We start from the raw sequence: 27,178 nt of genomic DNA on the forward strand, positions 1-27,178 counted from the left end.
TCCCGAACCCTTATCAGATTGTAGGCCCCCCGCAGATCCAACTTGGAGAACCATTTGGCCCCAGCTAACTGGTTACATAAGTCTGGGATGACCGTTATCTTGTTCAGTTCCCGAAAGTCGAGGCACGGCCGCAAACCACCATCTTTTTTCTTCACAAAGAAGAACCCTGCTGCCACAGGTGACACAGAAGGCCTGATATGCCCTTTGTGGAGACTCTCAGCTATGTACTCCTTCATGGCTTGGCGCTCAGGCCCAGACAAATTGAACAATCGAGCCTTAGGTAACTTGGCTCCGGGAACTAAATCAATGGCACAATCATAGGGTCTATGTGGTGGCAGCGCCTCAGCCTCACTTTCGGAAAAAACGTCTTCGAAATCTTTCTGGTACTCCGGAATACCTTCCAGATCGACAGACAACACAGACACTGATTTAACAGCGTTAACAAGATGTCCCCGGTTACCACATTTACTATTGCATCCCCATTGAGTGATTTCCCCTGTAACCCAATCAATGGTAGGATTATGGCGTTGAAACCAAGGCATCCTCAGTACCAGTCCTGCAGGCAAGTTATCTACCACCAGACAACTTAGTTTCTCCACATGAGTGGAACCCACTTTTAGAGAAAAAAGTTCAGACCTGCAACAGATACCGTCTTGGGTAAGAGGAGATGAGTCAATTGCCACAAGTTTAACAGGATCGTGAAGCCTGACTGTCCCTATCTTATAAAGAGTCATAACCTTGGTATCAATCAGGTTCACAGCCGAACCGCAGTCAATAAAAGCAGTAGTCTGAACAGGACCATAACCAAGTTCCAGTTCCACCTGCAGCACCATTTTTGCACATGAGGAAAATTGTACCTGAAGGTCTGGGTAGCCTCCTCGATTACTACCCAGACCTAGTCGTTTCCCGCCATCTTGGAGAATGACGGACAGGAGGGGCAGTCCTTCTTCCAATGTCCAGATTTCCCACAATAGAAGCACAACTGCTTTTCCCGGCGGTGTCTTCTTTCCTTTCCCTCACAGGTGACAGCATTCACCTCCATAGCAAAAGGAAGAGTCTGGGTCTCATCTCCAATGAAGAATAAGGGCGTTTCCCGTTGCATAATGCCTCTAGCCCGCAGCCTGCGATCCATGCGAACCGCTTGGACCATGGCATCCTCCAGGGAGTCAGGCGGAGGATGAAGTGCCAAAGCATCCTTCAGACGTTCACACAGGCCTCTGTGGAACAGCCCCAGCAGGGTGGCATCACTCCAGGAAATCTCCGCTGCCCAACGTCTGAATTCAGTACAGAACCATTCGGCCGAGTGCTCCCCCTGACAGACACTCATCACTTTGTCCTCAGCCAACCGCACTCTATCAGGCTCATCATAAATAAGCCCTAAGGCTTCAAAAAATGCATCCACAGACATTCTCTCAGGGGCAGAAGAGGAAAGCGAGAATGCCCAGGCTTGTGGGGACCCCCTAAGCAGGGACATCACCACCCCCACCCTCTGTTTCTCATCCCCAGAGGAGCGGGGTCTCAAAGAAAAAAAAAGCTTACAGCCCTCCTTAAATGCCCTGAAATCATCCTTGTTACCAGAAAATATATCTGGCAATTTAACCGGGGATTCAGGTGGGACTAAAATGACATCTCTATTCCCCACCTGCTGGAAGCCTGCGGAAAGTACCCCCTGAACTGAGTCCTCAACCCGCCGTTGGGACTGGGCCAGAGCTTGGTGTTCCAAACTAAGCTTCTGCAGTGACTGAGTCAAACTTCTCACCTGCTCAGATAAAGCACACATTGGGTCCATGCTGCAGAAGTGAGGAGAGAAAAAAAAATTGTAGGCCAGTTATAATGTCAGAGACACCGCACTGAACTTGCTCACTGAGCCAGTGCGCGTGTCCTGAGTAAGCGAAAGCGTGCTCAAGGCTACCTGTGGAGCGGGCAGCAACCGAATAGATGCGTACATCAGAGCTGCAGGGCCTGAAGCACGTGACTGCTAGAGGCGTGGCTTAAACTCCACAGAGCTAGGAGCTGCAAGACAATTCCTAGCAGAGTAACTGTGAGACAAAGTTACCAAGGGGCATAGACAGTGAGAATAGTCAGGACGTAGCCAATGAGTCACACACAGAGATAGCTGCAAGGTACCAGAGGGGTGAGCAGAGAGTAGTCAGGTCACAGGCAATGGGTCATACACAGATAATAACGCAGTACAGAATCAACAGGCAAACTCACAACGGGAAACAGAATCGGGTCAGAACCATATAAACAAGCTATAGCAATAAACGGGCACACGGGGGTCAGCACACTAGACCAAAGGCAAAAGTATAACTGGCAGGGATTGAAGCTACCCAGGGGTTTATGAAGCTCTCCCAGAGCCAGAAAGAGGCCACAATCATTAACCCCAAGTGTGCAGGTCAAAACCTGCACAGAGCTCCAGACATTAACCCCCGGTGTGCAGCTCAAAAACCTGCATTGGGATCATGACAGTACTCAGGACAAATTGGACAACAACTTTTGGGATCCAATTTCTCCTGTTACCCTTGGGAAAATAAAAAAATTGGGGACTAAATGATCATGTTTGTGGAAAAAATATGATTTTTTTATTTTCACGCCCGGGCGTTATAAACTTCTGTGAAGCCCTTGGGGGTTCAAAGTGCTCACCACACATCTAGATAAGTTCCTTAGGGGGTCTAGTTTCCAAATTGGTGTCGTTTGTGGGGGTTTCCACTGTTTAGCCACATCAGGGGCTTTCCAAACGCGGCATGGCGTCCAATCCCAATTCCAGCCAAAAAAGTCAAATGGCGCTGCTTCCCTTCTGAGCTCTGCCATGCACCCAAATAGTGGTTTAACCCCACAAGTGGGGTATCAGTGTACTCAGGACAAATTGCACAATAATTTTTGGGGTCCTGTTACCCTTGGGAAAATAATTGGGGGTGAAAAGATCATTTTTGTGGAGAAAATGTGATTTTTTTAATTTTACGGCTGTACGTTATAAACTTCTGTGAAGCCCTTGGGGGTTCAAAGTTCTCACCACATATCTAGATAAGTTCCTTGGGGGGTCTAATTTCCAAAATGGTGTCATTTGTGGGGGGGTTTCCACTGTTTTGGCACATCAGGGACTTTCCAAACGCAACATGGTGTCCGATCTCAATTCCAGCCAAAAAAGTAAAATGGCGCTGCTTCCCTTCAGAGCTCTGCCATGCGCCCAAATAGTTGTTTACACCCATAAATGTGTGGTATCAGCATACTCAGGACAAATTGCACAATAACTTTTAGGGTTCTGTTACCTTTGTGGAAAATAAAAATTGGGGTGAAAAGATCATTTTTGTGGAAAAAAATGATTTTTTAATTGTACGGCTGTACGTTATAAACTTCTTTGAAGCCCTTGTGGGTTCAAAGTTCTCACCACATATCTAGATATGTTCCTTGGGGTGTCTAATTTTCAAAATGGGGTCACTTGTGGGGGGTTTCCACTGTTTAGGCACAGCAGGGGCTCTCCAAACGTGACATTCTGTCCGATCTAAATTCCAGTCAATTTTGCATTGAAAAAGTCAAACTGCGCTCCTTCCCTTCTGAGCTCTGCCATGCGCCGAAACAGTGGTTCCCCCCACATATCAGGTATCAGCGTACTCAGGACAAATTGCACAATAACTTTTGCAGTCTAATTTCTCCTGTTTCCATTGGTAAAATAAAAAAAATTGGACCTGAAGAAAATTTTTTGTGAAAAAAAGTTAAATGTTCATTTTTTTTTAAACATTCAAAAAATTCCTGTGACGCACCTGAAGGGTTAATAAACTTCTTGAATGTGGTTTTGAGCACCTTGAGGGATGCAGTTTTTAGAATGTTGTCACTTTTGGGTATTTTCTATCATAGAGACCCCTCAAAGTGACTTCAAATGTCATGTGGTCCGTAAAAATAAAATGGTGTTGCAAAAATGAGAAATCGCTGGTTAACTTTTAACCCTTATAACTTCCTAACAAAAAAAAATTTTGGTTCCAAAATTGTGCTGATGTAAAGTAAACATGTGGGAAATGTTGTTTATTAAGTTTTTTATGTGCCATATCTCTGTGATTTAAGGGCATAAAAATTCAAATTTGGAAAATAGCGAAATGTTAACATTTTTTGCCAAATTTCCATTTTTTTCACAAATAAACGCAAGTTACGGTATATGAATGAAATTTTACCACTAACATGAAGTACAATATGTCACGAGAAAACTATGTCAGAAATACCGGGATCCATGGAAGCGTTTCAGAGTTATTACCTCATAAAGTGACAGTGGTCAGAATTGTAAAAATTGGCCCAGTCATTAACGTGCAAATGGGGTAAATGGGTTAAAATTAACTTTGTTCATGGGAATCATAGAATCATAGAATCGTAGAGTTGGAAGGGACCTCCTGGGCCATCTGGTCCAACCCCCTGCTCAAAGCAGGATTCGCTAAATCATCCCAGTCAGATGTCTGTCCAGCCTCTGTTTGAAGACTTCCATTGAAGGAGAACTCACCACTTCTCGTGGCAGCCTGTTCCACTCATTGATCACTCTAACTGTCAAAAAGTTTTTTCTAATATCTAATCTGTGTCTCCTCCCATTCAGCTTCATCCCACTGCTTCTAGTCTTTCCTTGTGCAAATGAGAATAAAGTTGATCCTTCTACAATGTGACAGCCCTTTAGATATTTGTAGACAGCTATTAAGTCTCCTCTTAGTCTTCTCTTTTGCAAACTAAACATTCCCAAATCCTGCAACCTTTCCTCATAAGACAGGGTTTGCAGACCGGTCACCATTCTGGTCGGTCTTTTCTAAACTTGCTCCAGTTTGTTGATGTCTTTTTTAAAATGTGGTGCCCAAAACTGGACACAATATTCCAGATGAGGTCTGACCAAAGAGGAGTAGAGGGAAATAATGACTTCACGTGATCTAGACTGTATGCTTCTGTTAATATATCCTAGAATTGCATTTGCCTTTTTTGCTGCTGCATCACACTGTTGACTCATTTTCAGTCTGTGATCTATTAGTATACCCAAGTCTTTTTCACATGTGCTGTCACTTAGCCCTATTCCTCCCATTCTGTATATGCTTTTTTCATTTTTATTGCCCAGATGTAGTACTTTGCATTTCTCCCTGTTAAAAACCATTCTGTTAGTTGCTGCCCACTTCTCCAGTTTATTTATATCTTTTTGAATCCTCTCTCTCTCTTCTCTAGTATTAGCTAAAAAAAAAAAACCCTTTAACTGCAACTAAGTACCTTCCCATAGTATTATCCATCCTCCATCAAACTTGAATTCAATTATTAAGAATTGTGCCCCAATACTATTATCCATATTGTTTATGTATATTATACCTTGATAACAAAATGCTTAACTTTTATTTACTTCAATAGGGAAAAGAAAATGAAAATATGGAACCACCCATTAATGTGAAAGTAGAAAACCCTAAAAAGGTAACTGATCACAGCGATAATTTAGGCAGTAATACTACGGATTACATTTACTTCTCAGTTCTAATTGCTTCATCCTATTCTTAAAAAGCAATTTCTAAAAAGATAAAAAACACAATTTTTCAATTTAGTCAGAGGAGCAGTTTTTTTCAAAATGCTCCAAACCTTTCAAAATACCAAATTCTCAAACATTTATAATGGTTTCTAAGTAAGATGTATATTGAGTTTATAACACTTTAAAGGGAATCTGTCACACCATTTTTCGAGTATCAGCTGCAGCCACCGCCATCAGGGGCTTATCTATAGCATTCTGTAATGCTGTAGATAAGCCCCTGATGTAACCTGGTAGAGAAGAAATACAAGTTATATTATGCTCACCGAGGGGCTGTGCGGGTCTGGTTTTGGTCCTATGGGGGTCGCGGTCCGCTCCGGTACCTCCCATCTTCTATCGGTGACGCCCTCTTCTTTGCTGCCTGTCGTGGCTCCTGCGCAGGCGCACTGCTCTGCCCCTTTTGAGGGCAGAGCAGAGTCCTGCAGTGCGTAGGCGCCGGGAGAGGTACGGTGCTTGCGCACTGCAGTTTTCTGCTCTGGCCTCAACAGGGCAGAGCAGTGCGCCTGCGCTGGAGCCACGACAGGCAGCAAAGAAGAGGACGTCACCGTTAGAAGATGGGAGGCGCCAGAACGCAACATACATCGGACCAAGACCGGACCGCCCCTCGGTGAGTATAATATAACTCATTTTTCTTATCTTTCAGGTTACATCGGGGGGTCTTATCTACAGCATTACAGAATGCTGTAGATTGTCATGATCCAGGTTGGATGATGACGGAATAAAGCACATGTAACCTTTTTTTTTCCTTAAGCTGTGTGCTTAAGTTTGGTTTTGCTCCCGGTGGCCATTGGGGTTATTGCACGGTGGTGTCTTTTGTTCTAGTTTGCACCCGGTGGTGGTTAGTGTTATTGCACATGATAATGAAGCAGGTGTGATTGCTGGCTTACCTATAAAAATGTCAGGTGGTTGCAATCACTGTTGGTGATATTTCTCATTTCAACCATCCTTGGAGGAGGAAGGATCTAAAGAGAGTTCCTTGCAGCTCAGGCAGAGCTCTGGTGTAGTAGCTTCAGGTGGAAGCTGAATTCTGGTGGTGGACTCTGTTGCTGGGAGCAAGAGCAACAGAACAAAGCTATGTGGTTTTACCCCTGTTTTGTGACTTCCCTTATGTGTGTTTCAGTGCAGTGGTGGGATTAGTTTCTGCACCATCCATTTCACTAGAAAGGGTTAGGTGCAGGGCGAGCTAGGGTTTTTAGGTTCCTGATCGGCGCCCGGTGCGGAACCGGCCTAGGGATCATTAGGAGTGTAGAGACACTGACTCGGGGGAGTGCAGGAGGTCTCCACTTCCCCGTTCTCTATCGCAGGGCCCTCCATTGTATCAGTTTCCCTGGTGTTTCCCTTTATTATTTAAATTCGCCCTGCTGGAGGCGTTGCATCCAGGGTCACGTGTGCCATAGAAATTCACCCTGCTGGAGGCGGTGTGTCCAGTCACATGTTGACCATCACATAGATAAGCCCCTGATGGCAGTGCCGACAGCTGATACTCGAAAAATGGGGTGACAGATTCCCTTTAAAGAGACCTTTCACTTTTATTTTTTAATTAAACTGATTGTCGCTGCACCACTGATTCTAGAACACTTTTTTTTTCTGCCCCTCTCCATTCCATAGTCATTCATCCTGGAACTAAAGGTGTAAATGTTCCAATCAACTAACCTGGGGTATGTGACAGAACACCTCTGAGGGCGTTTGCTTTTTCTCCTCTGATACTGGCCAATCAAAAACACAGCCACACTCACAAAGAAGACCAGCGACACACGCCCCATTGGTTGAAAGTAAAATTAACATCTTTATTTTCATTTGGAACTGAGGGGCACAGAAGAAAAAGAAAAAACGGTTCCAGAATCAGTTAGTGGTACTCAGTTTAAATTTTTAAAAATTAAAGGTCCTCATTAAAGACTTTAAAACTATTTGATCACCCTAACAACTGTCGAGATTTTTTTTTTTTTTTTCAGAACAAAGATTCATTGAAATGCTATTTTCCCACTATTGGCCTGTGCAGGCATGGTGGCGATTAGCTGATTGACATGTGACCTCTTCAAGCAATGCTCCTTAGGGGCAGATGTTTTTCTCAGTTGTCCTTAGCCAAGGGCCACAGGACAGTGTTTTCACTCATCCGAGAGAATCGGGCTGATTATGCTAATCACATCCTGATTAGTGTGATCCGATTTTCTCAGACGAGGAGAAGCTGGGAAGAAAAATTTCTCCATCTTCTCCATTGGGTCAGTCCGTGAAAATCAAACAAATCATGACAGATGTCATCCAAGTGGAGTCCGATGGTTTCCACTGACTTATTGACTTGCACGGCAAAGTGAGATCCAATAATTGGACCGAACTCAGGCACTCTGCGATTTTTTTCATTAGACAAACTCGGTCGCAGGAAAATATCGGACATGTATTTTGCCCCATAAAATAACATTGGTCGGAGGGCAATCTGATGTTTTGTCAGTTCGGACCCGGACAGGAAATACGGTTGTCAGCATAACCCCTTACTGACAGCCATTAACATGAACATCCAACTTGCTCAGGATTCTTGTTTATTTCCATGGGGAAAGGAGAAAAGTATCTATCATTGCGAAACTGTAGGGACCTTGAAGAAACTATAGCATTTGTAATCTCAGAAACAATAAAGGAATATTTCAAAATGTTATTTTCTATTTTAGTTTTTCTAGCTTATCCTGCTTTCAGTCACACAAATATATTTAGGGAGGCAATAAGAAAAAGGGGAGACTTCACAGACTCTCGGAAGAGTTAGAAGTCATTTCATTGTATTGAGAAAATGCTTCACATTGAGAGTATTAAGTGGCTATAACTGCAAAATAATCAGATAAAGTCAAACATCATATTATATAAAAATAAGCTTAATTTTTTATATATTAATTCTTTTTTGTAACACAATTTTTTTTTCTTTGCATCTAGGAATTCACATGGAGGCTGATAATGGCGGCTCTTGTTGGTGCTTTGGGATCCTCCTTTCTATATGGTTATAATTTATCTGTAGTGAATGCACCTGCAGCAGTAAGTACTCAGGATTTATGTAAAGCAGCTATAATGGGGAGATTCAATGTAAATGAGGAGCACCCAAACAATAATTGGTCTTTTACATGGGCCGACAATTTGCTGAATAAGCATTTATAAGAACTCTCTTTCATAACCATTGGACTGAAGAGATCTGGAAATGATCACTTAATGAGTGAGCAAATGGTGGATCACTTCTTTTATGCAACATCAAATATCATTGTTATGGCCACTCATCTCCCAGTTTAAACGGGGAATGTACTGATGACAACATGCAAACTGTGTGGGATGGAAAGTGGATAATAAAGGGGTTCTCCAAGAATGTAATGATACCGACCGTCCACTCACATGTCAGGACGCACTTCAGTCTGAATAAAACAAAGCTCCCAAGACCTGTCTCTCAAGTGACAGAGGATTTTTATCGTAAGCACAGATACCTCTATGAGTCGAAGAGAAAGGCTGTGACATGAGAAGAAATAAATCTTCTTGGTTGACTGAGCATACAGGTATAAAACTGAGTGCAATCCATGGTTTTCATGAATAGCACTTGCACCTGGGATAGTCTATGGGGCCATTCACATGTCAGTGATTTTTTGCAGTGTGAGAGCTCCAAAGAAAATCACGGAGACCTGTCCAATTTTGAACCTAGAGTCAGATAAAAATCGGTAGTGCAAGTCTATTATTTTGTGAAAAAATCAGACCACGTTTTATCTGATTTTCACGGCCTGTCAGAAAGGAAAAGGTGGAGAAATGTATTTTTTTTGTTCTTGACATACAGTAAAAAGTTGATGATACTCAGACCAGACTTCGACTAAACTCTGATTCAGCTCTGATCAAAATAATCAGACCGTTTTCTACAGCCTCAGACTACCATGTGAGATAAACTATGGAGAAGATTTTTTTCCTGTTTCAGCCCTTCTCTTCTACTAATGGAGATATTTGTGCTCACGACACAGCTCCTCTGTCAGCTGAGACACTGAGAAACGGGTCTCGAGAGTTGTGTTTCTTCAGACTGCAGACTTGTTCTGCCATACAACTGGGATGGGCTACTGTTTGAATTAAGTGACAGGGGCAATTTTCTTACATTCTTGCAGAATCCCTTCAACGACTACTTGTACCTCCTTTAAACTAGCACCAATTGACTTGTAATATGCTCATTATGCGCAGAAATCTGTCTGCGCAAAAAGACTACAGTGATATTCACATCTGCTGTATCGCATACCCTATATGTAATGCAAGAACTGAGTTATATAAAATTTGACAATGGTTTTGGGCTGTCACGTGGTTTCTATGGGTTGCAATGTCTACTGCAATGAAAACAGTATATTGGTTAGGAGCAGCAGGAAAGCAATATTATTTTATTTAGTGTTATGGCTGCTCATGTGCAACTGTTACATGGTTTGCAATGTAATTATTAATATAACTTTTACTCCTATACTTAATATAAGTATCCAATATCACCCAATTGGAAACAATAATATATATAATATTCAAAAATGTAATAATCTCTTGGTGGAGAGAATAAGGTTCTATGGTTCATTCTTTATAGCCCAAAATCAAAGTCATAAGATCTGCTCACTTATCCAGGAGGACTTTTTTAGTTCCAGATGTTTCCTTTAAGTTTTGAAATATTCAGGGACTTCTTTTTATCTTCAGATAAAAGAGAACTCTGACTCTTACTGCTATACAGAAATCACCTGAACCAGAAAATTCCCTGGAGATTAGACTTTATCTAATCATAGAATCATAGAACCATAGAATCGTAGAGTTGGAAGGGACCTCCTGGGTCATCTGGTCCAACCCCCTGCTCAAAGCAGGATTCGCTAAATCATCGCAGTCAGATGTCTGTCCAGCCTCTGTATGAAGACTTCCATTGAAGGAGAACTCACCACTTCTCGTGGCGGCCTGTTCCACTCATTGATCACTCTAACTGTCAAAAAGTTTTTTCTAATATCTAATCTGTGTCTCCTCCCATTCAGTTTCATCCAATGAAACTGAATTGCAATATCTTTCTAAATTAACAAAATTATTCTGTATTGTTGTCACAAACATCTTATCTACTTTTCGGCATGTCATAATGAATAATAATGCCTAATGCAGATGCTAGGTACATTGGTGTCATCATTGGACCACTCTCCTTTTCCTCCATTGGCACACGCTGTAGCCTCTCTCTTCTCCTCTCTTGCCCTTATGCCCAGCTCCAGGATAGGTGTGCCCTGCCATACTGTGCCATCATGCATTCATTTATTAGTCACGACCCTTGGAAACATTGTGCTCTAATGGGAATTCTTTTGACTAGGTTATGCTGGGATTTTTAGCTCACGTTTAGTTTCTCGGTGTTCCAGTATTCCTTTTTAGTGTGTTTTGCAGAGACTTGCAAAATATTTATTGTTTGGTTGTTTAAACTTGTAGTCCTTCAATGTCCCATTATGCATTGAATACTTGGTTATGCTTGGACTTGTATTTCAGATTTGGCTATCCTGAGACTCATATCTCAGTGTGACATTTATTTGGTTTTGTGTATTCATTCATTACCAAGTTGTGCCAGGACTAGTGGTACCTAAGTGTTCCTGTATGTATAATTTCATTGTGATTGTTATTATTCTTTTCTAATGTATTTTGCAAAGTTTAGGTAGGCAGAAATGGTGAAGAACATCTCAAGATGCCCCAGCTTTCCCGTAACTCTATGTAGACATTTTATTTTATACTGGTGAAAAGAAAAGAACCTAATATTATACCAATACAAAAACTATCTACCGTACATATTATTTTAAATATATATATAGTTGTTTTTAGTAAGTAATAAAGGCATATAGTAGCCACAAGCATTTGCACTGATCCAATAGGTAAGTGATAAGTACTTTGGACAAAAATACCCATTTAAAGATACCTTTTCATGTCCACAAATGCTATTAACCTGCAGATGCATTAAAATGAGTTGTCCAGTAAGCGATTATTTTAGCCACTCCCAGGAGGAATAAAGTTCATTTTCTTGCTGTAACTACACCTTCAGTAATGCAGCTTGACAGCATTGGAACCCCATTCAACCACAGATTAACCCTATCTCATCAGTTTAATCATAGCTCCCAACTGTCTTGGATTCAGAGGGACAATCCTGTCCTGTCCTGATTTTAGGGTGCAGTCCCGACAGGTGAGGGATTTGTTCTGACTTCTGCTCATTCTGTCTGTGTGATGTCTTTTCTTTGGCGTCTTCATTGCAGCGTAGCTCCAAATTCTCTTCTTTTCATCTGGTCGCCATTGGAATTGAACCCATAACATGAATCATTGCAGGCAGCAGTGAAAGCTAAATCAAAAGGCAGATTATGTTCATACATAGAGATATATTTATACAGTATATACCAGTGTATTTCTATGTCCCGGTATTCTTGAGGGAAAATTAAAGTCAGAACTTTTTCTTCCTAAAAAATTACTAAGAAATATTGAAAAACAATCCCTCATTGCCACCGTCCCCTCTGACATCTCCTCCTGCCAGGGAAGGAAGAAATGGTAAAAGGTTGTGGCTAAGGTGTGGTTAAAATCTGCGGCACACTATGAACGCCACATGATTTTCCCTGTTTCTCTCCTGTAAAAGCTGGGAGGTGAGGGTAAATAGTATTTGGGGACATGACAGGAAAGTAGGTATCTTCTGGTACACCATGTCGTGGTGTACCCTTTCGTGAACTCTTTGCTTTAATGGGCAAGTATATAAACATTGCACTTCTCTGCATGTCTGTTTACACTGACAAGCAACCATGCTGTGGTATACTAAGTAACCTAAAGTATTATATATTTGATCAGCACATCACATTGTAAAGTCACTTAGTGGGATTATAAAAATAATTAAAAGGTTTTGAAAAATTACAGCAAAGATGAGAATAAAAAAAAATATATTTTTTTTTTGCAAAAGTTGCTTTAGGGTGCAAAGGTACTCTAAAAGGAATGGTAATACATTTCCATATAATAAAGTTATCATGTAAATCAACAACAAAAAAATAAAGTGAATCAATAATTTATTTTTTAGCTAAAATAGTTTGAACAATATGAAAGATATAATTCGGAAAGCAAATAAGCCAGATTAAAAAATGAAGCTCTGGCTCTTGTAATGCAACACCATTATATATATATATATATATATATATATATGCCCTAAGCAGCTTCCGGTTGTAACAACTTCCGTCCAGTTGTAACCGGTGACGTCACCGCTCACCTCTTTCCATGTTAACCCTCAACACACACACTCCACTCACCTTTCACCATCTCCACTCACGTCCACTCACTCTTTCACTCCACATACAACTCTTTCTCTCACTCTGTCTCTCATACTCACGCCGTCATCGCCGCTGATCCACGATCCCCGACATCTTCTTCCGCCGGCGCCATCCTGGATCCAGACGTCCTCCGCGCCGGCGACATGTTCTTGCGGTGACGCCATTTTGGATCGGCGAAATCCCGCGATAGTCAAGATGGCGTCGCCGCAAGAACATGTCGCCGGCGTGGAGGACGTCGGGATCCAAAATGGCGTCGGCGAAATCTTGCGAGATTTCGCCGACGCCATTTTGGATCCCGACGGCATCCACGCCGGCGACATGTTCCTGCGGCGACGCTATTTTGGATCAGCAAAATCCCGCGATACTCAAGATGGCGTCGCCGCAAGAACATGTCGCCGGCGAGGATGACATCGGGATCCAAAATGGCGTCGGCGAAAACTCGCGAGATTTCGCCGACGCCATTTTGGATCCCGACGTCGTCCACGCCGGTGGCATGTTCTTCCGGCGACGCCATCTTGAGTATCGCGGGATTTCACGATACTCAAGATGGCGTCGCCGCAAGAACATGTCGCCGGCGTGGACAACGTCTGGATCCAGGATGGCGCCGGCAGAAGAAGATGTCGGGGATCATGGAGCAGCGGCGATGACGGCGTGAGTATGAGAGACGGAGTGAGAGAAGGGGTCATATGTGGAGTGAAAGAGTGAGTGGAGATGGTGAAAGGTGAGAGGAGTGTGTGTGTTGAGAGTTAACATGGCAAGAGGTGTGATGCTATCGCATCCTCCTGATGCGATAGCATCGGGCCATAATCTAGTATATATATATATATATATATATTTAAAATCTGCAATTCTTTGTAAGAAATAATACTTAATTCATATATATATATTTAGTGTTGCCTTGATTGTATTGATCTGTAGAAAAACAATAGCATGTTATTTATGCTGCACTGTAAAAGGCATCAATTCAAATGCAAAAAAGAATGGTAGAGTTATTTTTTTTCCTTTAGATATGCCCCAAGAATGATGCCATTGAAAAATAAAACTCAGCCTGCTACATTGATAGAAAAATTCAAACGTTATGTCTGTCGGAAGGCAAAGGGGCAAAAAACACCCCCAAAAACAAACATAATAAAATAGGTGTAGAAAAATCGATTCACCGCCTGATTCCTCGATTCCTGAGTTTGAATTTTTTTTCCCCCGAGTGAAAAGTCATTTTGTTATAAGCTTAAAACTGAGAAACTCATTGTCCAACATGTAATCTAATTGTGTCTACGAAGACAGCGGCTCACATTTTTATTAATGGAAACACTCACCGGTGGATCGATATAGGCCATTGTGAAATAATACTTATATTTATGACTTGGCGCACACGAGGACCATTTTCAGTGAATAGACCTCAAATGTTTCACTTAGTTTTTTTTAAAAACATGTTCAATATGGATGATTCTTAAGTCGCCAGACCATTTCAATCTAATAATCTTTAAGCTATCAGAGCAGGATAATACCCCATTATGACACTGACTCAATTCAAGCTGGTGTTTGCTTTGACTGTAGCTTCTTTTTATTCTGGTATTACATGTCAGACACGTATTATGTCGATACTGCTGGTATAAAAGGCTTTTATCAGAGGAGTCTTTTTGTAAAGCTGTTATCCTATGCTATGTTTCTATGGTTTCTTTTTCATTCAGCATTTTCATGTAAAAAGATGTTTTACTGCTGCAAGGACTTATAGAGAAAGCTCATGACTAGTGTTGAGCATTCCGATACCGCAAGTATCGGGTATCGGCCGATATTCGCGGTATCGGAATTCCAATACTGAGTTCCGATACTTTTAGGATATCGAATACCGGAATCGGAAGTTCCCATAATGCTATGAGCCAGTTTGATTTGATTCAGCCAATGACAATCCTCTGAAGTGTGGGTACATCCTGTTAGGCATGTAGGTATGTTAACTAATGGCATGGCTATGATTGGCTGTTGAAATGATGTCATGATGCACTATAAAAGCCGCTGCCGCCGCCATTTAGAGTTCACTCTGCTGTGAATTCAGTTAGGGACAGGCTGCTGTTCAAGACTCTGAGGGACAGGTAGAGATAGCGATTTTCCAAACAATATTGTGCTTTACCCAGGCTACATTCTCAATAAGTGTAGCTTTCTTTTGCCTTGCAGCAGTGCTGTTCACAGCTGTCTGCAAGGTCTGTGTGAGTGCAGCTCACGCTGTAGTGTGTCCTGCAGCCACGTCTGGTTGTAGGCCGCTCAGCGTGCGTCACTGCCTCATACATATTTTTCTTTTATTGCCGCTCATTTTTCATTCTCCTATTAGTGGGCATCCATCCGTATCCATATACGTTGGTTGCAAACACTATAGGAGTAGACAGCGGAGCATTTCTGCAGCCTTTCAGTGCTAGTGCCCAATTCTCTGCACTGTTCACGGCTGTCTGTGAGATCTCTGTGTGAGTGCAGCTCACGCTGTAGTGTGTCCTGCAGCCACGTCTGGTTGTAGGCTGCTCAGCGTGCGTCACTGCCTCATACATATTTTTCTTTTATTGCAGCTCATTTTTCATTAACTCTCCTATTAGTGTGCATCCATCCGTATCCATCTACATTGGTTGGTTGCAAACACTATATAGGAGTAGATAGAGGAGCCTTTTTTCTGGCTTGTGCCCTGCAGGCGCAGCCAGATTAGTATTACCCTATTTTTTGGAGCCTCATCATTTGCATTTTAGGTTACCTTCCTGCATTGTAATAGCTCCAAAAAGTTTGTGATACTATCGCTTTCAAATCTTTTGTCACATCCTTTTTGTTTTTTTGAAAAAAGGGAGGGGGCAGACTTGGTTGCCTGTAGCCTCCACTTCGGCACCCGTTAGGAGCATTCCTCTTCCAAAAGCCAAAACGGGCGCTCCCAAGACTTGCAGTGCGTGGTCCTTTTTTGACACAGTTGCAGATGACATTTGCTTTGTCAAATGCAAGCTGTGTCATCAGAAAGTCAAAAGAGGGAAAAGTGTCAGCAACCTCAATACCACAAATATGTGGAAACATGTGCGGACCAAGCACGTGGTGGAGTTACAAAGACACACTGAAGACGTAGGCCAACCTACAGCATCACCTACCACCTCTTCAGCTCGTGTTGTAGCCTCTTCCTCCAGCTCACACACAGCTGGTTCGGCTTCCTCACAGGATCGCCATGGAAGAACCTCTGGCACTGTTGTCCAGGGACCCAGTGTCATTCCACCCACAGCACAGCACCACGTTCCCGTTCATCTTCACACTCCCAGGCCACTCTACAGCCATCGGTAACACAGGCATGGGAGAAAAGGCGGCCATACTCGGCAAACCATCCCCGAGCACAGGCTCTGAATGCTGGCATTGCAAAGTTACTGGCCCTTGAAATGCTCTCATTCAGGCTGGTGGAGACTGACACCTTCCGGAACTTCATGGCATTGGCAGTCCCACAATACACCATGCAATACACAGCGCCTCAGCACAAGGCAAGACCAATAAGGCCCAAATGTGGCAAAGTTTTGTGTGCCCGCCACAAATGTCTACACCATCACAGACGGCTCCAGTCAGCAGGAGGCAACGTTTCCGTCAGATAGTGACAGACTACATGTCTTGACCTGTCAGTGTACTCCCAGACGGCTCTTCCCCCTTCAAGTTTTGGGTCTCTAAGCTGGATACATGGCCAGAGCTTAGCCAGTATGCATTGGAGGTGCTGGCTTGCCCTGCTGCAAGTGTATTATTGGAGCGCGTCCTTAGTGCCGCAGGTGGTGTACTTGCAGATAGTCACACGCGATTATTCTCCGATAACGCTGACCGGCTTACTTTTCTGAAAATGAACAAGGCCTGGATCTCGCCAGAATTTGCCAGTCCTCTTCCAGAATAAATAATTGGTTGGCAACAGTATCCAGGTCTCCTGTTGTGTTCATTTTTCTACCACCTGAACTGTAATTCCTGGGCTTCAACACAGCCAGTTGTTGACCAGAAGTGCCGTCTGCACAGAGACAAACACTAGCTCCTGTGTAAGTGGGGTTCAGTAACACCAGCTGCTCCCCTGCTGTGTGGACGGCAATGTCTACTGCTGCCTCCACATTCAAAATAGATCATATTTTCAACTTGCTCCAAGTAGGCCTCAGCCTGCTCCATGATTGATCCTGGGCTCCACTAACACTGAAGCATGTGTTTTTCTCTGTGAACATGGCACTTCTGAGCAACAACTGGCTGTGTTGAAGCCCAGGGTGAATCATGGTGTAGGCTGAGGCCTACTTGGAGCAAGTTGAAAAGCTGATGTAGTGTGATTTTGGGATTTTGGAGGGAGCAGGAGACTTTGCTGTACACACAGCAGGGGAGCAGCTGGCGTTACTGCACCCCACTAACACTGGAGCATGTGTTTTTCTCTGTGTACACGGCACTTCTGAGCAACAACTGGCTGTGTTGAAGCCCAGGGTGAATCAAGGTGTAGGCTGAGGCCTACTTGCAGCTAGTTGAAAAGCTGATGTAGTGTGATTTTGGAGGGAGCAGGAGACTTTGCCGTACACACAGCAGGGGAGCAGCTGGCGTTACTGCACCCCACTAACACTGGAGCATGTGTTTTTCTCTGTGTACACGGCACTTCTGAGCAACAACTGGCTGTGTTGAAGCCCAGGGTGAATCATGGTGAAGGCTGAGGCCTAATTTCATCAAGTTTAATATCTGTTGTAGACTACTACTGATTTTAAACGTGATCCAATTTGGCCTCTGGCTCCACTCTGTCTCTAGTATTTCCCCAGGCCTCCAACACCGCCAGTTGCTGCTCAGAAGTGGCGTCTGCACAATCAACACTTGTTCCTGTGTTAATGGGGTTCAGTAATGTTAGCTGATCCCCTGATGTGTGTCCGGCAATGTCTCCTGCTCTGTCCACATTCCCACTACTATTAGTGGGAATGTGGACAGAGCAGGAGACATTGCCGGACACACATCAGGGGATCAGCTGACGTTACTGAACCCAACTAACACAACAAAAAAAACAAGTGTTGATTTTGCAGACGCCACTTTTGAGCAGCAACTGGTGGTGTTGGAGGCCAGGGGAAATACTAGAGACAGGGTGGAGCCAGAGGCCTAGTTGGAGCAAGTTTGAAATCAGTAGTAGTGTGAATGTGGAGGCAGCATTAGACATTGCCGTCCACACAGCAGGGGAGCAGCTGGCGTTACTGAATCCCACTAACACAGGAGCTAGTGTTTTTCTCTGAGCGGATGGCTCTTCCGAGCAACAACTGGCGATGTTGGAGAACAGGAGCAATCATGGAGCAGGGTGAGGCCTATTTGGAGCAAGTTGAAAATATGATCTATTTTGAATGTGGAGGCAGCATTAGACATTGCCGTCCACACAGCAGGGGAGCAGCTGGCAGTACTGAAACCCATTAACACAGGAGCTAGTGTTTTTCTCTGTGCGGACGGCACTTCCGAGCAACAACTGGCGATGTTGGAGCCCAGGATCAATTATGGAGCAGGCTGAGGCCTAGTTGGAGCAAGTTGAAAATATGATCTATTTTGAATGTAGAGGCAGCAGGAGATATTGCCGTCCACACATCAGGGGAGCAGCTGGCGTTACTGAACCCCACTAACACAGGAGCTAGTGTTTTTCTCTGTGCGGACGGCACTTCCGAGCAACAACTGGCGATGTTGGGGTTCTGTAACGTCAGTTGATCCCCTGATGTGTGTCCGGCAATGTCTCCTGCTATGTGGACAGAGCAGAAGACATTGCCGGACACACATCAGGGGATCAACTGACGTTACAGAACCCCAGTAACACAGGAACAAGTGTTGATTGTGCAGACCGCACTTTTGAGCAGCAACTGGCGGTGTTGGAGGCCAGGGTAAATACTAGAGACACTGGAGCCAGAGGCCTAATTGGAGCACGGTTAAAATCAGTAGTAGTCTACAACCGTTATTAAACTTGATGAAATTAGGCCACAGCCTACACTCTGATTGACCCTGGGCTCCAACATCGCCAGTTGCTGCTCAGAAGTGTCTTTGGCATGGGTACTTCCTCCTGCCCATCCTGGTTCCAGCACGCCTGCTGTTTCCGGGGAGTGTCAACATCACTTTGCCACCAAAACGTTGTCCAGTCGTGTTGCGGTCGGGTTAGCCGAGTCTATGGTGCCTGCAGTTTAGTTGCTTCCTATGTGGGCTGTGGGTTCTGGTAATAAAGGCTGGTTCCGTAGTGCCAATAGGACAAGCACCCCCTGTAAGGACTGTGGGTTTCGGTAACTGCAGCCGGCTCGCGGCCTTGCAACTTTGCTTTTCATGGGTACCTTCTGCTACCCATCCGGGTTCCAGCACCGTCAGCTGGTTCTCAGCAGTGCCTTTGGCTGAGGTGCCTCCTTCTCGGTATCCGAGTTCCAGCAACATCTGCTGGTCCTTGGTAGGGCTTTCTAGCACAGGTACCTCCTGCTTAGTAACCGGGTTCCAGCACCATCAGCTGGTCCTCGGTAGTGCCATTGGCTCTTGTTCCTTCTGCTGCCCCTCCGGATTCCAGCACCGTCAGCTGGTCCTCGGTAGTTCCATTGACTCTTGTACCTTCTGCTACCCATCCGGGTTCCAGCACCGTCAGCTGGTTCTCGGCAGTGTCTTTGGCACGGGTACTCCCTCCTGCCCAACCTGGTTCCAGCACGCCTGCTGTTTCCGGGGAGTGTCAACGTCACTTTGCCACCAAAACGTTGTCCAGTCGTGTTGCGGTTGGGTTAGCCGAGTCTATGGTGCCTGCAGTTTAGGTGCTTCCTATGTGGGCTGCGGGTTCTGGTAATAAAGGCTGGTTCCGTAGTGCCAATAGGACAAGCACCCCCTGTAATGACTGTGGGGTTTGGTAACTGCGGCCGGCTCGCGGCCTTGCAACTTTGTTTTTCATGGGTACCTTCTGCTACCCATCCGGGTTCCAGCACCGTCAGCTGGTTCCAGGCAGAGCCTTTGGCCTAGGTGCCTCCTTCTCGGTATCCGAGTTCCAGCAACGTCTGCTGGTCCTTGGTAGTGCTTTCTAGCACAGGTACCTCCTGCTTAGTAACTGGGTTCCAGCACCGTCAGCTGGTCCTCAGTAGTGCCATTGGCTCTTGTTCCTTCTGCTGCCCCTCCGGGTTCCAGCACCGTCAGCTGGTCCTCGGTAGTGCCATTGGCTCTTGCAGCTTCTGCTACCCATCTGGGTTCCAGCACCGTCAGCTGGTTCTCTACCGTGCCTTTGGCTTAGGTGCCTCCTTCTTGGTATCCGAGTTACAGCAACGTCTGCTGGTCCTTGGTAGTGCTTTCTAGCACAGGTACCTCCTGCTTAGTAACCGGGTTCCAGCACCGTCAGCTGGTCCTCGGTAGTGCCATTGGCTCTTGTTCCTTCTGCTGCCCCTCCGGGTTCCAGCACCGTCAGCCGGTTCTCGCTAGTTCCATTTGCTCTTGCAGCTTCTGCTACCCATCCGGGTTCCAGAACCGTCAGCTGGTTCCAGGCAGAGCCTTTGGCCTAGGTGCCTTCTTCTCGGTATCCGAGTTCCAGCACCGTCAGCTGGTCCTCGGTAGTGCCATTGGCTCTTGTTCCTTCTGCTGCCCCTCCGGGTTCCAGCACCATCAGCTGGTTCTCGGCAGTTCCTCAGCCTTCTTGTACCTTCTGCTACATTTCCAAGTTCAAGCTTTTGCAAATGATTTTTGTTTATTATCACTCTGGATCTCCCTGAAGACGACGACCCGGAAGACCACCCCAAAGAAGACCAAAGCAATGACCCTGAAGAAGATGACCAAGAGGACAAAGAACATGAAGACAACCACCAAGATACAGAAGACCAAGAGACAGAAGACCAAGAAGCAGAAGACCAAGAAGCAGAAGACCAAGAAGCAGAAGACCAAGAAGCAGAAGAACATAACGCATAAGACTAAAAATCAGAGCAAAAGATATTATCTAAATTATAAGCAGAAGAAGACTAAGCAGTGTATGGGGGTGAGTCCATTCCTCCTCGTGGTGCCCCTGGAAAATGCCTGCTGCTGCAGGCCAAACTGAACGCGGACAAATCCTGTTGTAAATCTTTTGTGACAGGCAGAACGGAAGGTGTAATCTTCAAACTTTTATAGATAACAACTACAGGAATGCCTGACACAAATAAGAATATGATGAAGAAGAAGAATAGGAAGAAGATGAAGAAGTAGAATATGAAGAAGAATAATAGTTGAATAAGAAGAATATGAAGAATGTAAAAAAAATAATAGGAAGAATGTGAAGAAGAAGATGAATAAGGTGAAGAAGAAGTTGATGAAAAAGATGCTGCTGCTGCTGAGGATGATGAAGGAGAAAGTGTGGGAGAAGTAAAAAAGAAGGTGAAGAGCATGGAAGTAGTGAAACATACATATCTGACAAAATATAAAAAAGGTTAACATAGTCAATATCTTTGCAACTCAGAACGTCTTTTTAAAAAAAAAATTATTGCTGCTATTCTGTTTGATTGGGCTAAACCTCTATGCCTTTAATGTCTCCTCCACCCCCCCCAATACATTCTACATTATTCTTAGTTGTTTTTCTTCATATAGAAATAACCTACAAGGAAGGAAAGGGTTTTTTTAATTCCGATATTTCTGTCCCATTGACTTGAATGGGGCTTCCGGTTTCGGAATCGACGATACCCGATACTTTTTGGGTATCGGTCCAATCCAATCCGATCCGATATTTCACGATATCGGATGGTATCGCTCAACACTACTCATGACTCATGTTTTATCTGGCTAGTCATAGAGAAAGCATGAGTTCTGCTTTCCCCATCCATTCGCAGAGAAAGCCTGTGAGTCCCATCTTTCCCACTTGCTCATTGTGACTCGTGCTTGAAATACCTATGAATAGAGAAAGCCTGTGAGTCCCGTTTCCCCCACCTACTCAAAGGCCACTTTCAAACGTTCAGTATTTGGTCAGTATTTAACATCAGTATTTACAAGCCAAAATTACGAGTGTGTGAAAAGTACAGTAGTGATATGTTTCTATTATACTTTTCCTCTGACTGTCCCACTCCTGATTTTGACTTCAAATACTGATGTAAAATAGTGACTAAATTCTCAAGTGTGGATGTGTCCTCACAAAACCCTGTGAGTCCCCTTTACCTGTGTTGTAAGTCGTTTACTGGGGTAAACGACTCCCCTGTCCAATCTGTCTTGAATGCTGCAGCCAGGATCATATTTCTCACCAGTCGTTACAGCGATGCCTCTACCTTGTGCCAGTCAGTACACTGGTTACCCATCCACTCCAGAATCCAGTACAAACTTATTACCCTCACCCACAAAGCACTCCATGGCTCAGCACCACACTACATCTCCTCCCTCGTCTCAGCCTACCACCCTATGCGTGCCCTCCATTCTACTGATGACCTGAGGTTATCATCCTCAATAATCAGAACCTCCCACTCCTGTCTCCAAGACTTTTCATGTGCTGCGCCAATTCTTTTGAATGCACTACCCAGGTTATTTCGATTAATCCCCAATCCCCACAGTTTTAAGCGTGCCCTAAAAATGCATTTGTTCAGACTGGCCTACCACCTCAACACATTAACCTAACTATCCCTGTGTGGCCCATTCAAAATTTTACCATAACCAGGTTGCTTGCATCATGTTCTCACATGCTTTATGCATTTAATAGCCCTCTGTGTCTGTATTGTTACATAGTTAGGCTGATAACCGGTTCATGCAGCATTACATGAACACCCGATTCTTACACTTTGGCTGGTCCAAACAACAAAAGCAATTGTTACCATCCAACTTTCGTGTCTCCCCTTTTCCTCATAGATTGTAAGCTTGCAAGCAGGGCCCTCATTCCTCTTGGTATCTGTTTTGATCTATGTGTTATTGTTATGCTGTAATGTCTATTGTCTGTCCAAGTCCCCTCTAAATGTAAAGTGCTAAACGAATATGTCGGCGCTAAAGAAACTCCTACACGGTTCACTCACTGTAATTTTTTTACTTATATATGTGGATGACTCACCCAGAAAATAGAAAAAATTCAAAACATTACACAGATATTCAGATGGGAGGCTGAGACCCTTGTGCCGTACAGCGAGGCACCCAAACAATCTGTACCTACTATACTTTCTATAAATCTGACTACTGACATGCTTGTCTAAATTGGCCACTTGTTAATTGTTAAGACCCTGGGAACAGGGACAATGTTATGAGTGTAGCAAACGGACTCACCTGCAGTACAGCACCACAGATTATATAATCTTACAGTCAATTACCTCTATCCGCCAACCAAATATCCCTTTCCCGTTCCAATGTGAATTCAGTGAACTCAGATAAATAATCCGTCCTCAAACTAAACCAAAAATACCCTAACAGTTAACCAACTGTGACATCTATTTAGCCATAAACAAAGTCTGTAGAAGTTGAACAATTATCCCATACTATAATGTTCCTCAGAAACTCCTGAAACACAAAGAAATTCAAGTTTAGTCTCAAGTGCGTTGCGTGACATTGGCACCTAGGCGTGTATTAGGATTCTTAATTACAGAACAAACAGGAAACGTTTCAGCAAATCTGGATGTTCCAGACACTGATTTTAGTCACAAATGTGGCCTGACACAGTCAATATGCCTATCTATGTAACTACAGGCTCTTTCTCAGCCATGAGTGTTTTGGCGCAAGAATGTAGTGAGGTGCGTGCATGATTACCCACGGAGCAGTGGGCCTTAGCTTTCCTACCAACCCGGGTCTGCTCCAGACAAACAATTGATGCATATGGACAGATATGGGGCCCCTTCAGCAGGTGATCGGTATCATTGGTGACTGTGGCTTAATACCACAATGGCACCCAACACCTCTCACTCTAGGTCTCGGCCTTTTTCCATCTCTCAGCAGCATTCCTGGCAGAAATCTCTTCACATCTGGACAGGTTCTGGTAACAGACACAATCAGCTCCAATCTGCCACTGCTCTGGTCTTGATTAGGACCTCTAGTCCACTTAGTCAGCACCCAGCTCTTAACCAGCAGCGTCAATATCTGTTCTTGTCATGGCGGGATCTTTACCGGAGTCCTCGGCGGTATCCTCACTCATCCAATGGCCTGGCTGCACATGATGCTCTTTTGCAAACTACAGCTCATCACCAACTGCAGCAAAATCTTGTGACTCAACCAGTGTGTGGTGGCCTGTTGCCAATACTTAGGCCATTCTCTTGTATAGAGTTGGTGGTCTAGATCTCTCAACATATTTGTACCCAGCGTCACATCTAGTCCTCTCTGGGACAGATGATCTGCAAGCAAGATCTCCTTGTTGCCAATGTCCTACCTGAGCAATTGGACTTGTACCCAGACCATGCCTTGTACATCTATCTCACTGTTATTTGCAGCTGTCAGCCTGATGACACTTCCATCTTCCGGCTCCATCATGCTTTGGAAGAACTCCAGGGGCATAATAGTGCATTTCGACCCAGTGTCAACTAAACAGCATACCTTCTGGCCTTCAAACTTCAAACTCGGCTTCCTTAATGGGCCTGCTGGCATAAAGGTCATGTTCATCTCATACGGTGCTTGGCTTTTGGTGAACAAACTACTGTGGCGTCCGTATGTTTAACGCTGGCTCGGCCTCAATCTGTAAAGAGCAATCTATAGCAATATGGTCGTATTGTCGAAAGCGCCAGCATTGGGCCCCCGGAGGGGTTGTGTTTCTGACATGCCGGTCTTGACGTAGGGCATGGGGACCACTGTACGTCTGGCGGTGCATGGAGTGGCTGAGTCCTCACCTGAGCAACCTCTAAATAGAGGTCTCGTATTTGTTCTTGCATTGCTGTAATCAGAGTCTGGACTGCCTCCCACAGGGCCACTGCCTCTTCTGATCCAGTCTGATCTTCTGTAATTTGTGCACAACTCACTGATTTCTTGATCACAAGATTTGACTCCTTCATTTCGAGGGTGGCTAGGTAGATGTCATCAAACTTCAGAGTTGAGTTGCCTCAAGTCATCTCACGGAGCTTGTACTGTGAGGACTTATTATAACTATCCCAGCAATTAATTGGTCTCTCAGGAGCTGATCCAGCTTTTGAAAAATGCCCATGCCCTTCTGTGTCGCCTCCTGTGGCACCTCCTGAAGGGCATTTGAGTACTGCATCAGTGTCTCCCCCTCATGCTGCAGCCAGGTAAAGAATTAGCTCATCAACCATGCCAAGTGAATAGGGTTTCATGGACCCTTTCCAATAGAGCAAATATCCTTCTCAGATACAGAGTGCACCATCGATATCCGCCTGGCATCACCCTCTAGGGCATTCAGAGCTACCTCTGCTTGTAAGGGCCCCATCACACATAGTGATGCACCAGCGATCCCGACAACATGACCTTGTCAGGATCGCTGGTGTGACGCTACATGATCGCTGGTGACCTGCCAAACAGGCAGCTTCACCAGCGATCAACACTAAGGTTACCCACTGTGTGCCTTTGTTACCAGCGTGCTGGTGCAGGGAGCTGGTAACCAAGGTACACATCGGGTTTCTAAGCGGCGCGCAGCACTTAGAAACCCGATGTGTACCTTGGTTGCGAGCTCCCTGCACCAGCGCGCTGGTAACTAAGGTACACATCGGGTTTCTAAGTGCTGCGCGCCGCATAGAAACCCTCTGTTTACCTTAGTTACCAGCTCCTGATCGCTGATCGCTGGTCTCCCGCCTGTCACACGCAGTGATGCGTGCTGGCCAGTGGGAGACCAGCGATCAAAAAATGTCCTGGCCATTCCAGGACGATCAGCGATAACCGGCAGGGGGGCCGGTCGCTGGTAAGTGTCACACACAGAGATCTCGCTGGTGAGATCGCTGTTGTGTCACAAAACTTGTGACTCAGCAGCGATCTCGCTAGCGAGATCACTATGTGTGATGGGGGCTTAACTCCAGGGTAAGGTACATACCTTGGCCACCCTCCAAATCCTCTCCATCCAATCCTGAAAGCCCATTTACTACCATCATACTTGGCCTTGTGATGAAGCAGGTTCCCTGCTGGAAGGTACCCTACCTCGGCTGACACCGTGGGGGCAAGCCTGACCAGTGACTCTAGGTTTGGTTGGCTAGGCTGTGCCAGGTCAAACTGGCCTTGCTGGGCTGGGGCCCATTGAGCCCTGAGTCGGCAACGGGGAATTGCTTCCCGCCATCTTCCCATCCTTAAAGATTGCTGTATCCTGCAGACTATGCCAAGGTATGTTTGTTCCTCAGGACACAACGATGTCACAGGCAAGAAAACCGATTCCTACACAGTTCACTCACTGTAATTATTTTACTTAGTTACGTCAATGACTCAACCAGAAAATAGAAAACATTCAAAACATTGCACAAACATTAAGTCAAGAGGCTGTGACCCTTGTGCAGTACAACGTGGCATACAAACAATCTGTACCTACTATACTTTCTAGAAATCTACCTACTGATTTGCCTGTCTAAACTGGCCACCTGTTACCTGTTTACACCCTTGGAACTGGGACAATTATATGAGTGTAGCATACGGGCTCGCCTGCAGTAAAGCACAACACCTTATAATCTTACAATTAGTTACCTCTATCCCCCCAACCAAACATCCCTTCGTGTCCTGATGTGACTTCAGTGAACTCAGAGGAAAAGTCCATCCTCAAACTATACCGAAAATACCACAACAGTTAACTATTTAGCCATTTAGCTGTAAATGAAGTCTATAGCAGTTGAACAATTATCCCAAACTATAATGTACATCAGAAACTCTCTCCTGAAACAAGAGAAGTTCAAGTTTGGTCACAAGTCCCTTCCGTCCCGTGTTGGCACCTGGGCATGGATTAGGATTCATAATTACAGAACAAACAGGAAACGTTGCAGCAAATCCGGATGTTTTGGTGTAACAGGCAAGAATATACCCCGTCCCAGACTATGCACAGGGTTAAAGTGGCCTAGGCCACATTATACCCCTCTAGGCCAGAATATACCCATGGGGGTGTAAAATAGCCTGGGCCAGACTATACCCATGGTTAAAGTGGCCTAGCCCAGAGTATACCCCGGGTATATTCTAGCCTAGGCTAAACCATACCCCTCCAAAAAACTACAGGACTACTTAAATCAAAATGTGAATGAATATGTGAACACCTCTGGCATCTCTCGTAATGGAGTCAGGGCAACTGATGCAGAGATCATGGCCACAGCGAATCTTTTGAATTGTGACAAAAGTCGGTAACTCCATGGATTGTTTGTCATATCCTGGAAACTTCTATCTGCAGGCAACAACAGAACATGCACCTTATCTTGAAAATAAGCATGATCATTTTAATGTTGTTATCAGTGTTTCCCTTTAAACGTTTATATTGTAGGAAGGACTGGCTAGTCTGAGGCCAGGGATAAAAAGTCGCATGCCACAAATGCATACAAAGTTGCCGTGTGTCTCTGTCCTA

The 27,178-nt window shown here is 44.6% G+C and overlaps 1 protein-coding gene across 5 annotated transcripts in view; it reads left to right on the forward strand.

Moving 5' to 3' along the window:
* SLC2A9 (solute carrier family 2 member 9) overlaps positions 1 to 27,178 on the forward strand; it is a 635,276-nt gene that overhangs the window by 141,913 nt on the left and 466,185 nt on the right. For all 5 annotated transcript variants that reach the window (XM_073574480.1, XM_073574478.1, XM_073574481.1 and 2 more), the window contains 2 exons: positions 5,362 to 5,421; positions 8,447 to 8,545. In XM_073574480.1, coding sequence (XP_073430581.1) covers positions 5,380 to 5,421; positions 8,447 to 8,545 — 141 coding nt within the window. In that variant the 5' untranslated portion in view covers positions 5,362 to 5,379. The remainder of the gene's footprint in view (positions 1 to 5,361; positions 5,422 to 8,446; positions 8,546 to 27,178) is intronic.

Source organism: Dendrobates tinctorius, unplaced genomic scaffold, assembly GCF_039654945.1.
Source record: "Dendrobates tinctorius isolate UK_male_01 unplaced genomic scaffold, ASM3965494v1 ptg000039l, whole genome shotgun sequence".
NCBI classification, from domain to species: Eukaryota; Metazoa; Chordata; class Amphibia; order Anura; family Dendrobatidae; genus Dendrobates; species Dendrobates tinctorius.